This window comes from Gymnodraco acuticeps, unplaced genomic scaffold (assembly GCF_902827175.1).
Source record: "Gymnodraco acuticeps unplaced genomic scaffold, fGymAcu1.1, whole genome shotgun sequence".
Taxonomy (NCBI): Eukaryota; Metazoa; Chordata; class Actinopteri; order Perciformes; family Bathydraconidae; genus Gymnodraco; species Gymnodraco acuticeps.
This window is the reverse complement of record NW_022989942.1, coordinates 214967-232097: the sequence shown is the minus strand read 5'-3', so window position 1 is coordinate 232097 and position 17131 is coordinate 214967. Positions and strand designations below refer to the sequence as shown.

At 41.6% G+C, this 17131-nt stretch overlaps 2 protein-coding genes across 3 annotated transcripts in view; both read right to left on the bottom strand.

The window, feature by feature from the left end:
* tm4sf18 (transmembrane 4 L six family member 18) overlaps positions 1–14336 on the bottom strand; it is a 26086-nt gene extending 11750 nt beyond the window's left edge. The window contains exons 1-8 of one of the 2 annotated variants that reach the window (XM_034210174.1): positions 13450–14336; positions 11377–11529; positions 11212–11299; positions 10004–10181; positions 8825–8981; positions 8261–8443; positions 7902–7986; positions 3632–3727 (exon numbers count right to left, since the gene is read on the bottom strand). In XM_034210174.1, the coding sequence (XP_034066065.1) occupies positions 3632–3727; positions 7902–7986; positions 8261–8443; positions 8825–8981; positions 10004–10181; positions 11212–11299; positions 11377–11442 (853 nt within the window). In that variant the 5' untranslated portion in view covers positions 11443–11529; positions 13450–14336. Of the gene's footprint in view, positions 1–3631; positions 3728–7901; positions 7987–8260; positions 8444–8824; positions 8982–10003; positions 10182–11211; positions 11300–11376; positions 11530–13449 lie in introns of those variants that run through there. The other variant, XM_034210175.1, reaches the window with a different exon arrangement.
* LOC117542476 (glutathione hydrolase proenzyme-like) lies at positions 13275–17131 on the bottom strand. The gene is given in 5 exon segments (XM_034210177.1): positions 13275–13656; positions 15246–15362; positions 15365–15398; positions 15483–15636; positions 16901–17131. Coding segments are annotated over 5 exon segments (624 nt in total). The 5' UTR covers positions 17001–17131; the 3' UTR covers positions 13275–13437.

The window sequence follows — 17131 nt, the reverse complement described above, 5'->3', positions numbered from 1 at the left end:
ATTCCCAGAACAATTGACTATATCTTCACTTCTAAAAATGGTTAAATGAATAATCTTTTTTCTCAAAGCAATGATAAACCTGTGAGTTGGATGTAGAAAAAGTCAGAATCAATATAGATGTTTTTAAAGTAAATTCAGATTGAACATAGTAAAGAAATGTATAATGATAGTGTCCGTGCAAAAAATAAACCATTACTTATTGTGAAAACTACCCTTGGATGATGGGATAGTAGACTAAAAGATTTAGGAATCCAAACTATAACATATAATAAGTACCCTGTATCAAGATTGATGCAAAACAAGTATTTCCAAGGCACACCTTTATATGATCATTATAGTTATACAAAATAAGAGAATAACAGGTATGAAATCATTCCAACTCATACTACAGTTTAAAAAGGGAGTGATTTGTAAAATATGCATAAAGAAAAAGTAAATCTGTTCAGTTCTGTTTCACATGGGTGTTGTTGAGATGTATCCATAGATTTATTCCCTAATGTTGCTCTCAAAGTGCACCAGATTGATGCTTTTAACTTCAACATTTAAAAAAAAATCTTCCCGGGGGAGCATGCCCCCGGACTAGTGTTAATTTCGTTGACTAAATCCATGACGAAATATGTTCGTCAACGACCTTTTTTTCCATGACGAAAACGAGACGATGACGAGACGGCACCGACGGCAGTAAACAATAACTGTAACGAAATCATCATGCAATATCGTTGACGAAAAGTGACGAGACGAAAATGTAGTTCACTAAATAAAAACTATGCCAAAATCTCTCTTTACTTTCGTTGACGAAAAATGAGGAGACGAAATATTATCAAAGATAACGTTAAATCTCTGATAGTCAGTTTTTCTCCCAGCAGTTCCATTTCCGGGGCTGCGGCTGGGCAGCAGCTGTGTGTGTCTGCGGTGCGCGCGGCGGTAGATTTGAATTACACCGGGCAGCGGCACACTGTGAACTGTCAGGAAGACTCGGGTCTAACTCATGGTCTAACTAACCTTATTTAACAGAAAATGAAATGGCAACAGGGCTTGGGAGCAGTGGTCGCACTCGCGTTAACCGAATATCCCCCCGTCAGCGCGAGTGATTGATAAATTGTGCACTCGACGGATAATAATGGGTTATGACGGAAATGTTACGATCCGTCAAAATTACTGACAACGAAAAAGTCTAAAGCCACCACTGCTTGGGAGAAAGAAACTATGTGATATTTGGGCCCATTTTCACTACAATGAGGCGGAGAAAAAAAGCGAATGCATTGTTTTATCAGAAGGGAAGCAATGTGGCCAAAACACAGCTGGTTAAAACACCACAAACCTGAGCAGATACTCTCTGCAAAGCTTCTTAATCATTCAACCTGAGTTTTTCATCAAATAAGGACAAGATATAATCTTATTTATTTATATATACTAAAATGACAAATTATTGGTTTTGGCTAGTTTGTTTGACTGAAATGTTCTATATAATCTGATGACTAAAAAATACTCAACAGTTTTTATTGACAAAAAGTAGACTAAATAATTAGTTTTCATTGACTAAAATATGACTAAAATGCTCAGACTTTTAGTCGACTAAATCTTGACTAAAATGTTTACTGTTTTAGTCGACTAAAATAAGACTAAAATGCTCAGACTTTTAGTCGACTAAAACTTGACTAAATAAAAACAGGATGAAGGTGACTAAATATGACTAAAACTAAAAAGGAAATTTAACACGGGACTAAGACTAAAACTAAATTAAAAAATAGCTGACGAAATTAACACTACCCCGGACCCCCCTAGAGGAGGTTAGGTATCCCCCGCCCGCCCATACCCCGCGTCAAATTGTCCCACCCACATTGAGGATACTTCCTACACCCATGCCTGAGACACAGTTTCGTGATTATTGTTGTGTTTTGCCCCCACGGGCAGGGGCATGGGGTTTAACAGGTTTTAAAGTATCCAATGTGTTAGTGATTTTTTATGTATTTTCCTTTAGAATGGCAGGAAATTAGTATTCAAATTTTTATTGAATTTTTGGTCCCCCCCCATGTTGACTCCATGAATACGGCCCTGACATAAACAGAGAAGAGTAGAGAAGGTCGCTTCTGTTTAGTATCCAATAGCACATCCGTCTGCTCTGGGGTCAGATCCCGCCCACAGCACCCTGGATGGAGGATCAGTTTGATTGACAGATGGGTTCCACCAATCCCCCACTGTGATGATCTGTCCCCGCCCAAACTGAGACCGTTTGTGGCCTGTGTGTTTGAATGAAAAGATAAATAAATAAAATGTGTTGAGCCAATGTTGATGTTTCATTTGTTATCTGTTTATCTATCACAAGTATGCACTGTTAACCAAAATATCCCAGTATTTGACATTTAGTTTAATTGAGGGGTGCTGATCTTCCAGAACTAAAAAGGTAGAAGATAGTAGGGGGATCAAAATCGAATGGTAATAACAAGCATACCATGTTCACGCCATAAAAAAAAAAAGGCATAGAGTAAAAGCTAAACCAGCTAGGATGATTCCAGGGCAAGAGAAAAGAAAGATCAAACAAATCCTGTCTGCAACATAATGCATGTGCATGTACATTACAATTTTTAGTCATCTTTACGGTATTTTTCGCCCGTTTGGTTATTTTTCATTGGTGTTTTATGAATGATTGAATAAAAAGGGTACTGTGTACTTTCTGAAGCAGTGACATATAGTTGCAAGAAAAAGTATGTGAACCCTTTGGATACATAGCGTTGTGTGTTCCTTCCAAACAACTCAACTTTGGTTTCATCTGTCCACAGAATATTTTGGAACATCCAGGTGCTCTTTTGCAAACTTCAAACGTGCAGCAATGTTTTTTCTGGACAGCAGTGGCTTCCTCCGTGGTGTCCTCCCATGAACTCCATTCTTGTTCAGTGTTTTATGTATCGTAGATTCGTCAACAGAGATGTTAGCATGTGCCAGAGATTTCTTTAAGTCTCTAGCTGACACTCTAGGATTCTTCTTCACCTCATTGAGCATTCTGCGCTGTGCTCTTGCAGTCATCTTTACAGGACGGCCACTCCTAGGGAGAGTAGCAACAGTGCTGAACTTTCTCCATTTATAGACAATTTGTCTTACCGTGGACTGATGAACATCAAGGCTTTCAGAGATACTTTTGTAACCCTTTCCAGCTTTATGCAAGTCAACAATTCTTAATCGTAGGTCTTCTGAGAGCTCTTTTGTGCGAGGCATGGTTCACATCTGGCAATGCTTCTTAAGAATAGCAAATTCAAAACTGGTGTGTATGTTTTATAGGGCAGGGCAGCTTTAACCAACACCTCCAATCTCGTCTCATTGATTGGACTCCAGGTTGGCTGACTCCTGACTCCAATTAGCTCTTGAAGAAGTCTTTAGCCTAGGGGTTCACATACTTTTTCCACCCTGCACTGTGAATGTTTACATGGTGTGTTCAATAAAAACATGAAAACATATAATTGTTTGTGTGGTATTAGTTTAAGCAGACTGTGTTTGTCTATTGTTGTGACTTAGATGAAGATCAGAACACATTTTATGACCAACTTATGCAGAAATCCAGGTAATTCCAAAGGGTTCACGTACTTTTTCTTGCAACTGTAAGTGACATAACATAATAATAAATAACAAAGGTTACCTGTGATTGGCCAGTTGACTTTGTGGCCCCTTCTTCTCAGCTCCTCAGCTACCTCCTGGCTGACGCCCTCCTCCAGATTAACAGACCACTGCTCAGCTACACACAGAAAATGTAACCTGAATATGAGGCTTTACATAGGCATAGAATGTGTGCAACTCGATTTTGACAGGAAAGCAACAGACTTCTAGAATTGTGTGAGTAACATTCTGTTTTTAGACTTCTCTGTTTCAGTGTGTGTACTCTGTATCAATGCTCTGTAGTTGATCTGACTGAAATTGTGATTTTAAATCTCAAAACCGCTACAGTATCTGTCAGGCAGAAACTTGGGACAAGTAATTTGTCTGAAACCTTAAAACTGAACTAACTGACTGCTAGGGTTAACTTTGATTTAAACATTTGTAGAATACTAAGAGCTTTATTGAGTAGGTGTAACTGTATTAAGGGTTAAACTCATAACTTTATAACTTAGGGTTTAATGTAATTGTAAAACCATTGGGCCACTTAAAAGACAATAACAAGTCAGGAGGAAGCCAGTCTCGATTGAGGCCCATCAGCTGTGATCTGTGGCCACTCCCCCCACTTCCCCCCCAGAAACTGTATTTAAATCTTATCCTAATCACTGACCTGCCAGTGTGCAACTCGATTTTGACAGGAAAGCAACTGGAGACTTCTAGAATTGTGTGAGTAACATTCTGCTTTTAGACTTCTCTGTTTCAGTGTGTGTACTCTGTATCAATGCTCTGTAGTTGATCTGACTGAAATTGTGATTTTAAATCTCAAAACCGCTACAGTATCTGTCAGGCAGAAACTTGGGACAAGTAATTTGACTGAAACCTTAAAACTGAACTAACTGACTGCTAGGGTTAACTTTGATTTAAACATTTGTAGAATACTAAGAGCTTTATTGAGTAGGTGTAACTGTATTAAGGGTTAAACTCGTAACTTTATAACTTAGGGTTTAATGTAATTGTAAAACCATTGGGCCACTTAAAAGACAATAACAAGTCAGGAGGAAGCCAGTCTAGATTTCCTTTTGAGGGCCACCAGCTGCAGAGAGTGAACTAATTAAAGGGACATGGCCCCACAGCTGTGAGAACTCAGCAATCAGGTGTCCATTTTAGGTAGCACTTTCCTGGAGCCTCAGACAGGCTAAGACTGACAAAGACATTAGAGTCCTGCGGGAGTCTCTAAGACTGACAAAGACATTAGAGTCCTGCGGGAGTCACGAGGGAGGCAAAGAGGAGGCAAATCCTACTCTGATTGAGCTAAGTATCGCTGGTGTTTTATTTTCTTTGGTTGTTTAGCCCCTCATGCTATAATCATGTGTATTTTCTCCATTCCTGTTTGTGTCTTCTCGCAATTATCACTGGCCCCGTGTATCTCGTAATCGATATAACCGGCCTGCTCTCGTCTATCCCACATGCTCCACTGAGATCCAACATCTAGTTTCAGGCGGCCTGTGAAACTGCCAGTCAGCTGTTCCTAAGGCTGACTTCATCTCTGGCTACGCCTCCCTGCAGTCCCTGGATTTCCTTGCTCTCACTGAGACCTGGATTACTCCATCCAACACATCCACCCCAGCAGCTCTCTCCACAGCATATTCCTTCTCCCATACACCTAGACCCACTGGCAGAGGAGGTGGCACTGGTCTCCTGCTCTCTCCCAAATGGAGCTTTTCCCTCTTCAAGCTACCTAACTTCACTCCTTCCACCTTTGAATTCCATGCCGTCACAGTAACCCATCCTATACAGTTAACCATTGTTGTTCTCTACCGTCCACCAGGCGCCTTGGGGGACTTCTTGGAGGAATTAGATCATCTCCTCTCACACATCCCTGAAACTGGTCCTCCCGCTGTACTTCTCGGAGACTTCAACCTCCAGACAGGGAAGATAGACGAACTAACATCTCTGTTAACCGCCTTTGCTTTCTCACTGTCTCCGTCCCCACCAACTCATAAAGCTGGCAATGTCCTTGATCTCATATTCTCAAGGAACTGCACTAATTCTAACCTCTCTGTAAACCCGCTCCACACATCCGATCACTTCTTCATTTCATTCTCTCTACCACTTTCCAAACATAACAAACTAATCTCTTCCCATCCTGCACCTGTCCGCCGTAACCTTCGTTCCCTCTCCCCCTCTACCTTTGCCTCATCGGTGCTCTCAGCCCTCCCTTCCTCTGACTCGTTCCAACTCCTACCTCAAAACTCTGCTGCAGAAACTCTCCTCTCTCCTCTCCACTCTCTCATCCTCTCTGGACTCTCTCTGTCCTCTCACATCTCGGCAGGCTCGTCAGTCCCCTCCTGCTCCCTGGCTAAATGATGCACTGCGTGCTAATAGAACCGTCCTTCGGGCAGCAGAGCGGAAATGGTGGAAATCCAAACACCGTGACGACCTCCTAACCTATCAGGCTCTCCTCTCCTCTTTCTCTGCTTCGATCTCTCAGGCAAAAAGCACTTTCTTTCAAGATAAGATCCAATCTTCCTATTCCAATCCCAAAAAACTATTTTCCATCTTCTCCTCCCTCCTGGACCCCCCCAACGCCCCTTCCACCTCCTCCCTTCTGTCAAGCGACTTTGTTATCCCTTCAAACCTCCTTCAGACTATCGCTCCTGATATTCTACAGTTTCTCACCCATTTCATCAACACTTCTCTAACTTATGGTCACTTTCCAAACAGTCTCAAGGAGGCAAGAGTAAACCCTCTCCTAAAGAAACCCACTCTCAACCCGTCGGATGTTATAAACTACAGGCCTGTCTCTCTCCTCCCGTTCCTGTCTAAAACACTTGAACGCGCTGTCTTTAGACAACTCTCCTGCTATCTCCATCAGAACAACCTTCTGGATCCGCACCAGTCTGGTTTCAAGGCAGGTCACTCCACAGAAACTGCCCTCCTTGCTGTCACTGAGGAACTGCACACTGCCAAAACTGCATCCCTCTCCTCTGTCATCATCCTTTTGGACCTGTCTGCTGCATTCGACACGGTGAATCATCAGATCCTCCTTCGCACTCTCCAAGCACTTGGAGTTTCAGGCTCTGCACTTTCCCTCCTCACCTCATACCTCAAAGACTGCACCTACAGGGTTACTTAGAGAGGGCCCGAGTCCGACCCTTGTCAATTAACTACAGGGGTCCCTCAGGGCTCTGTTCTTGGTCCCCTCCTTTTCTCCTTGTACACAAACTCGCTCGGAACAGTCATTAGCCCGCATGGTTTTTCATACCACTGCTACGCTGACGACACCCAATTAATTCTGTTCTTTCCCCGCTCAGAGACCCAGGTCGTCGCACGCATCTCTGCTTGTCTAGCTGACATCTCTCAGTGGATGTCTGCTCATCACCTCAAGCTCAACCTTGACAAGACTGAACTGCTTTTCCTTCCGGGAAAAAATTGTCCCACTCTTGACCTAACAATCAACATTGGCACCTCTGTTGTTTCCCCGACTCAGACTGCAAGGAATCTGGGTGTGACCCTAGATAACAACCTGTCCTTCACTGCAAACATAGCTGCTACAACCCGCTGCTGCAGATACACGCTTTACAACATCAGGAGGATGCTGACCCAGAAAGCGGCGCAGGTTCTGGTCCAGGCTCTCGTCATCTCACGCCTAGACTACTGCAACTCCCTCCTGGCTGGTCTACCTGCATGTGCCATCCGACCTCTGCAGCTCATCCAGAATGCAGCGGCTCGTCTGGTCTTCAACCTTCCTAAATTCTCCCACACCACGCCGCTCCTCCGCTGCCTTCACTGGCTTCCGATAACTGCTAGAATCCACTTCAAGACAATGGTACTTGCGTACCATGCTGCGAATGGATCTGGCCCTTCCTACATCCAGGACATGGTTAAACCGTACACCCCAGCACGTGCACTCCGCTCTGCATCAACCAAACGGCTCGCTGCACCCTTACTGCGAAGGGGACCCAAGTTCCCATCAGCAAAAACACGTGGGTTTGCTATCCTGGCTCCAAAATGGTGGAATGAGCTCCCCATTGACATCAGGACAGCAGATAGCTTACACATCTTAGAACTATTAACAAAGCACTTATATACTAATAAAGGGCTGGCTTATCTAAAGCCAGTTGAGTAGCACTTGAAATGTTTTTGCTCTATGAAGCCTGATGTACTTATATGATTCTGTTTTCTTCAAGTTTGTATTTTGTTGGTCGAACGCACTTATTGTAAGTCGCTTTGGATAAAAGCGTCAGCTAAATGTAATGTAATACACTGACTGACTTCTTTCACAACATTTCAATGACTCGTATATGTATACTTACTTGTGTGGTCATATTGTACATAGACTCTTGGTGCGTCTAGAGCCTGTTGAGGATTCATCCCAAACGCCAACATATTTAGCAACACCTGAACACAGAAGAGCAATATCATATCATAACTCATAAACACATTAAACTTGTTTATAACGTTCAGGTTATTATGATTTTGTCATAAGTGTCTCAAATTTGGATTTCTCCACTTTCTGATCTAGTGTGACCAAAATATAATCAATAGCAACTTTTGCGGTCAAATACAAAGTAAATTATTAAAAACAAACATGTCAGGGACATATTTCCCATACTTCATCTGATAGATATTGTTCTGCATTTCCTTATTCAGCCCAGTCTATTCTCAATCATACTTGGACGTGTCCTTGCGGTTGCATCAAAGCGCCCATCACCCCCAGCGCAGCAAGGAGGACTGGTTTTTCTGATGTGGTTGCAGAGTCAGTGAGAAGTGCAGGGATTATAGTGTGAAACGGCCGCTTCCCTCCAGCGACACAGTTGACATGGCCACGATGCAGAGAAAAGCTGGCACCCCGGTTCTGTGGGCAATAACGTAGAAATCTCATTTAATGACACACATCCATTTTTTCTAGATCCTCATCTAGTTTTAAGGTTTAAGGGTGATTCTTAAAAGCAAACTATGAATTCTACTTCTCTGTGTTCCATGGATATTACATTTGTTACATATTACTTGACTACAGCAATGCGTCTCCATATAGGTTTGGTCTGTAAGAGAATGTAACAATACCATGTGATAATGGGATCATAATGTTTAAAAAAATGCATCTTGTTTCATTCCTTGTGTTTTTCGTGGTCTAAACATTTCCTTACATGTCTTGTTTTGTCCACAACTTAAATATATTTGGTTACTGTCATTGAGGAGTAAAGACACCAATCCATTCTATGTGTCCTGTAGTCACCTGTAGTGAGAATCCACAATCCTTAGGGACCAGCCCACTGCCAAAGCCCATGTATGTGCTGTTGACAAATGAACAAGCGTTGCCCTGGCTGTCGATCACACAAAAATAGACTGTGTCACTTCCTGTCATCAAGCCGGGCTCCACCTCTTCCATGACCCTGCAGAAAAATACACACAATTAAAAACATGCATAGATTAATCATGTTGCTGCTGTTTTCATCTGCCGACACCAGCTGTTAAAATGTAGCATTAACGCATCAGGGTGATTTCAATCCGGCCATCTAACTGTAGGAATTTCTTTTTTGTAATAAGCATGTTTGTGCAGCAAAAACTGCTTTATAGAAACCCTTTTTATAAAGTCACTGAAAGATAAATAATTGTATTGACATGTAAATATATTTTCAAAAATTGAAATAAATTGTATATTTAGTATACTGCACAAGTTATAAGTTAAAAACTAAATAATTGTGTGCTTTATCACTACCTGTCTTATCATTCCTAATTTTAAGACCAGGACACAAAATACTCTTCAGCATCAGGTGCCATAAAGCACTTCTAAACCATAAGCCAGTCTTGGTTTAAAAATGTCATAGGGAGTTTACTTAATAATCTGACTGTCAGCATGTAAACACAGGTTTTACAGGTTATTGCAGTGCATGTGAATATGATCTCTTATTTACTGCCTTTGCTTGATTTCTACCAGTAAGCTGTTTTATACTATACATGTAAACATAGTTGCGGGTAATCAGGTTCTGATACACATTTATTTTACGCTTTATTCAAATGATTATGGTTGACTTGGGGTGATACTAAACCTATGACATGTGTATGATTGGGATATGTATTTGTACACAGCAAAAACATATGTATGTGTTTGTATAAAGATATCATTATGTTATTCAAGACATTTTAAGTGTGTTTGTCTATTTGTTTTAGAACTGATGAAGGCCAAAGGCTCAAAGTCTACGATACTGCAAAGTAAATATATTTTGTTGCCAAAAAATACACACAAACACACGCACACACACACACACACACACGCAAACAGAACAGTGGAGGAGAGACCAAGGTATGAAGGGATGGACGTTAAGGTTGGGGGGGGAGTAAAAGTCTACAGTCCTATCTAAAGTCAACAGAGAATGACTGGTACACACTGGTACTAACAGACAGACACACTTACACACACCTGTCCATGCGTATGCGCTGTGCTCGCTGGTGGCTGTAGCTCTTGTCCAGCAACGTTTCCAAAGGGATGGTCACATGGTCAGGGTCGCCCAGGTAACGCACAGCATCTGTTTGTGCCAAGCGCACAGCCTCCACCAGTACATGGATGTAGTCAGAGCTGTTGTGGCCTGCAGCTACACACACACAACAGATGAGTGCAAATCGAACAATATCATCAACAGACACTTATTTTTTGTGTGACTTTTGGTTTTATCCTCTTTAAGAAGTAAATAAAATATCATAGCAACTTCAGACAAATGTATATTGGACATTGTGGTAGTTTTAACATCAACAGTGTGGCAACCTTCAACAACCATCCATCTGTACAAACTTGTCAAAGCAGCTAAAGCTTCTTTTTTTTAAGCCTGTTAGCAATGTTATAGGTCAGGTATAGGTTAGGTCATGCAACCGTTGTTTAATATTAACTGTAGTCTAACATAAGCTTGCTTTTGCTAGCTATTGCCATTAGGCTTCCAATAGCATTAAAGGTGTTTTTATTTGTGAAGAGTATCTTACTGAACAAAAAGTAGTGCATACATATTTGTTTTCCACAGAGCTTGTTTTTTGCAATAGTCCAAAATCCAATAGAAAAATCCCACTGACTATTTTTCGGGTGAACCAGGGCGAATATCTCAAGAGCTTTAAATAATCCATGGACTGTGAAAAGTTCACTGAAATGGATCATTGTTTGTTGCAGTGTTTTTTAAGTGTCATTATTGAATGTTTTGAATCACATCAATGGAATCACAACCTCCTCCATTGTAATGTGTAGAGGGGGGAATATAAAGAGCAGGACATCCTCTCCCAGACAAATAAAACCAAGACTATTATGAGTGATAATGTGAGCATGCTTATGCTTAATTGTTTCCACAAAGTGAGGGGGGCAAATCATCAATATTTGGGTGTGAGGATTGGCTCATAATTAAAGTATTGAGAGCTGCTTGGTGCATTTTCCATCTTGGAAAATCAGGACAATGCCCTTTCTTTAGCACTTGAGAATGGTAGAGAATTGGAAATCTAGGTCATTCTGATTTCAGCAGATAAATCATCAGTAAACACTGCCAAACGCCATTTTGATCACCAATGTTACAAGAATAATATCTATATTTGAGATTCTCTTGTATAAGGCAGTAATTGATGGCACGTCAGCATGCCAGGATATACCTTTGAGAGGGAAGTTGTCCAGGATGTTGAGTAGCAGCAGGGCAGCCAATCCCTGACTGTTAGGAGGAGGCTCCCACAGACGCACACCCTGGACACACAATTGAGTCATTCATGCTGCTGACCAAGTAGTCAAAGAAAAGACAGAAAAGTTGTTGCGGAAATCACCTTGTATTCTGTGCTAATAGGGGTGACGACCTCACTGTCATGGCTGCTGAGATCATCCAGTGTCATGACTCCTCCATTTTGGATTACGATATTGACGATGGCTTGGGCCACTCTGCCCTGGTAAAAAGCTGGTTTGCCATGCTCTCCCAGCTCCTGTTGATGAATTCAGTCAACTTTTCAATCCAGCCACATGAAATAAAACTGTATAAAACACAAACGTTAAAATATGATGTAATGCAGCATGTATACAGTTTGAAATATATCAATCAATCAATCAATGTTTATTTATATAGCCCAATATCACAAATGTTACATTTGTCTCAGTGGTCTTCAGTGTGTAAAGAATATCAGTATGAGAAAAAACGACACCCTCTATCCTTAGACCCTCACATCGTACAAGGAAAAACTTCCGGAGAAAACCCACAGTTTAAAGGGGAACATGGGAGAAACCTCAGGGAGAGCAACAGAGGAGGGATCCCTCTCCCAGGACGGACAGACGTGCAATAGATGCCGTGTGTAAATCGAAAAGATAATACATTTACAACATAGGTAGTCCAAATGTTTGGAAATATGCGGGTTACGTGCCCACTATTGTTTATCTCTAAAAGTCCAATCCATGATAGCAAATCCAATCCAATCCAATCCACTTTATTTATATAGCACAGTTTAAAAACAGAGGGTTTGCCAAAGTGCTTCACAATGAACATAACATTATAATAAAATATAATATTACACGAATAGATAAAAAACCACACATAAGAATAAATACAAGGCACATGAAGGCGAGGGAAAAGAGGTGGGTCTTTAGGCGGGACTTAAAAGCTTCAAGAGTGGGCGACAATTTCACATGAGGGGGCAGGTCGTTCCAGAGCCTGGGGGCTACCGATGAGAACGCTCGGTCTCCCCTGGTCTTTTTCTTTGTTTTTGGGACTATCAGCAGCAGCTGATCAGCCGACCTCAAAGCCCTTGAGGGGATGTACACCTGTAAAAGGTCGGAGATGTACTCTGGGGCCAGCCCATTAAGAGATTTAAAAACAAACAATAAAATCTTAAAATGGACTCTAAAATGGACAGGAAGCCAGTGGAGGGAAGCCAGAACTGGTGTGATGTGGTCAAATGAACAGGATGATGTGAGTGTGAGCTTTCAGCACAAAAAAGACACACCCCGTCATTGCTGAGGAATGACCGTTATGGTGCCATGGAAACCCTCGATCAATGAAGCTGAGGTCACTCCTATTGTTTCATTTTCCTAAGGTCTGGGAGTGTGAGGGAGTGCAGGGGTTATCATGGCTTGGCAGTGTTCCTGCTTTATTGAATTACTAAAGAGTGAGTGTTTAATGTAGTAATAAAGACGAGCATCGATCAGCGCATGCTTTTATAGTGACACACAAGCGGACCGCACCCAAATGGTGGGCGTCAGACATAGTTATGTAGGGAAACTGACAGGAAACTACAGATTGAACCTCGTTTTATGAATGTTACTTAGTCTGCACACACCCATGCAACTATGTTCGCAAGGACCTATTAAGTCCACTTTTCCAAGTCTGTTATACATAAACATGTGTCCCCTCTGTGTAAAGAGATTCTGAAAGTTTCAGGAAAAAAGATTCTCTCTCTTTTTGTCCTGATCCATTTATATAAAAACCTGTCTGAAAATTAGCTGATCAGATTTTGGCCACTTTATGATGTCATAATGTTTTTTGGCTAGTGTAACCATTAGCCAATAACCAACCAAGGTAACCCCCACCACCTTATCACCTGAATCTCCTCCTAGAGCACCATTGTGTTCTTTTTAACCAAATCTCTCTCAGAGGGGCGTGGGGAGGGGCTCCTTATTTTCATCTAAAGTAACAGACAGAGAATCAGCACTTTTGAAACAGGGCTGAAACAGAGGGGATTATGGGATGCTACAATGATCTATTTGGTGTTTGGAGCCAAACACTTCAGAGACATGTTTTGTATATATCTGAGACCTATAATATATTGATGAAAAACAGTATAATAGGGGACCTTTCATGCTCCTCATATGACCCTTAACATGTGTTTTTTGCTTGTTTTAGTTTAAAGATTTACCTTCAGGGTCTGGGCCAGGTTAGGGTTTCTGAATACTTGACCACATTTAGGAGCATGACCATCAATTAGCAGGTCTCCGCCTAGTTCCTTCCCATCATCTCTCAGAGCAGCCACCCATTTCGCCCAGTGGTGAGCTGTTACCTCGGCAACAGGAAACCCCACCTCTGCAAGCTCTGATGCCCCGCTCAGCACCTCCTGCAAGGACAGCTAGGGAAATGGGGAGAGGAAACACGCGCTTATTACCTCACAGGAAACCTCACTGAGCAGGAAGTGTGAGTCATTGTTTTCACAAGAAATATGTGGAGACTAGAAACTTGTCACTTCCTTTAAAGGTTTTCCAGTCGGGAAAAAAACCCATCTAATAATCAGAATCATCATTGCGAATAAGAGGATATTTCACTGGTTACTTTATAATGTAGGGCTATTAACTACTCGGTTGAGCTGTTCTATTTTAGCTAACAACATAAAGTTTTCCAAAACACATGCTCAGGCCACAAACCGCACAGTAGTAAACATTTTGTGTTTGTCTAATACCCTTCTTTAAATGTGAGCAGGCAGAGCTGTTTTGTTAGTGAAGTGAAACTCACACTGTGTTCCTAAAATCTTGCCCACATTTGGTGGATAATATGTAGAAACCCTTCCGAGATGGCCCAGGTAATCCTGTTTTTACTAAAACAGGGTTTGAAGAAAAGGGAAATTCCACAGCATTCAATGATAGATTGATTCACCTTTAACACCACTGTCTGAAACACACTAAGAATCTTACTTCCAGATGTGTTGGTGGTGTGTGTCAATGTGGTTCCACTTGCAGTGTTTATGTTTAGCTTGTTTATGTCATCTAAAGCATTACATTTAATGGGCTTTTGGCCACCTGTGTATTGCATATACACTGAACAAAAATATAAACGCAACACTTTTGTTTTTGCTCCCATTTTTCATGAGATGAACTCAAAGATCTAAAACATTTTCTATATACACAAAATAATAATTTCTCTCAAATATTGTTCACAAATCTGAAAAAATCTGTGATAGTGAGCACTTCTCCTTTGCCGAGATAATCCATCCCACCTCACAGGTGTGGCATATCAAGATGCTGATTAGACAGCATGATTATTGCACAGGTGTGCCTTAGGCTGGCCACAATAAAAGGCCACTCTGAAACGTGCAGTTTTGCTTTATTGGGGGGGTCTGGGGGGGTCCGAAAACCAGTCAGTATCTGGTGTGAGGGGTAGGGGTAGGGGTAGGGTTAGGGGTAGGGTTAGGGGTAGGGTTAGGGTAATGTTGTGAATCGAGTGGCCTGTGTTCTTCATCCATAACATACGCCTGCCCATACCATAACCCCACCACCACCATGGGCCACTCAATTCACAACATTACCCTAACCCTAACCCTAACCCTAACCCTACCCCTACCCCTACCCCTACCCCTCACACCAGATACTGACTGGTTTTCGGACCCCCCCAGACCCCCCCAATAAAGCAAAACTGCACGTTTCAGAGTGGCCTTTTATTGTGGCCAGCCTAAGGCACACCTGTGCAATAATCATGCTGTCTAATCAGCATCTTGATATGCCACACCTGTGAGGTGGGATGGATTATCTCGGCAAAGGAGAAGTGCTCACTATCACAGATTTTTTCAGATTTGTGAACAATATTTGAGAGAAATTATTATTTTGTGTATATAGAAAATGTTTTAGATCTTTGAGTTCATCTCATGAAAAATGGGAGCAAAAACAAAAGTGTTGCGTTTATATTTTTGTTCAGTGTAGATACAAGAAGACATACACACAGTTCAACCTTGTGACTTCCAAATAGCTGCACGGTATCGCACCAGCATGCAGGGGCCCCTGGTACTGTGACATTCAGGGCATCAGAAGGTGAAGGAGGAGCCCCCGCAGTGTAACCAGTCCTTCCAGGAAGTCCAAGGTCTGCGCCCTGGGCAAACGACCACTGAGAAGGACACAGAGAGAGTCTCAGCTAACCACTCTGTAATATGAAGAAAGAAAAAAACAGCGGAGAGAGAAGATTCTCCACCTGCCGTTAATTCCTGTGATCTCTCCGGTTTCTCCGTTGTAGAACAAGCAGAAGGCGTCTCCACCAGGTCCAGTGCTGCATGGCTCTGTTACCGCCAGTGCTGCTGCTATCGCAACCGCAGCATCTGCTGCATTGCCACCACGCTTAAGGATGTCTGGACACAAACACATAACCTTTGTGTGAATAATGTTGCACGGTTATTTATCAGTGCAAACAGTTTGGGTTCTATTTTAAACGTTTTCAATGCATCCAACTTTGTAACCCTTCATTCCAAAAATGTGTTTGTAAGCTGCACAAATTAAATTGCTCGAATCTAAATTGGTATCTTAAATATCATAGGCACATGGAAAGATTAAACATCTGCAAAGAGAGAATGAGCCTTTTATATGAACATCTGTGCATCTGAGGAAGCAACAATATGAATATGAAATGTATTGCCTGTGAATGCCGGGCTGTCATTTTTAAACCAATCTGTAATACCTTACTATGAGTATTATCAAGAACCATTGGCAGTCTTGAATCTATTTTTAAATCATGAATAAAACATAGATAAGAGGTTGCATGTATTACTGCATTAATGGTATTGGCTAGAGGTGGTGAAACGCTTAGTAGTTGGACAAATCATTTTATTGTCTCGAGCTAAACTGCCAAAACATTCCTCAGTTTCAGACTTTTAAAATTAGGATTTGTTGCTATAATCTCTGAATAGAGTGCTTTGGAAAAACAAGCCAAAATGTAATATTAAGATCAGGGAGATTTGTATGGTTATTTAAGTTGTGTACATTTATAATATGTTAAAAAGTGAAATGTATCTTAATGTATCTTACCTTGGTGGCCCCGAGTCCCCTGCAGCTTTGCTTGCAGAAAGGACTGCTCCACCCCCAGACAAAATGCCACACCCATATAATTCCCTAATTTTATTGGACACCAGCATGTCAGGTGACATTGTGTATATTTAAAATATATATATATATTTGGAGGGCCAGTGTGAGGTCGAAAAAAGTGGTTTGTTGCCTGAGGGCAACAGTATGCCATTGAGGGTTAAATGATTATAAGATATTGCATCAAAAACAATAGTTGTGTGGTCTAAGAATGAGAAAATGTCTTATTCAAAAAATGTCACAGTGCCAATAATGCACTTTATTAGGGTCTCAAATGTTCTGTTTCTGATCCTCAAATGTTCCCTCTTAGCATTGTTGTGCTTTTGTAGCTAGTTTGCTAGCATTGAGTTAGCTCAAAACTCAATGCACTAACTAACTTCTTCCTTTTATGGACTGTTCTTTTTATGGTGCAACTTCATTGTGGAATATCCCAGGCTTTGTTCTCGGTTTATTATTTATTAGTAGATTTTTTAATAAAATGCTTGTCATTTTGCCATCAAATATTTTGAATCTCTATGGCAACTGCTTTCCACTCACCGAGTCCTAAACTGGAGGCTATCGGCTGGCTGGACGCCGCGCAGCCGTGTAAACACACCACAGGAGACCGACGAGAGCAGAAAGACAAGTCGGTATCCATCGCGCTTTAAAAAAACAGCGACTGTTGAAAACAACAAGGCACAATTACTGAACAAAATTAAACCGCATTGAACTTTCGGCTTCTGATCTGTTAATCGGTAATCCATTGAGTCTGTCTCAACTAGGTCGGCA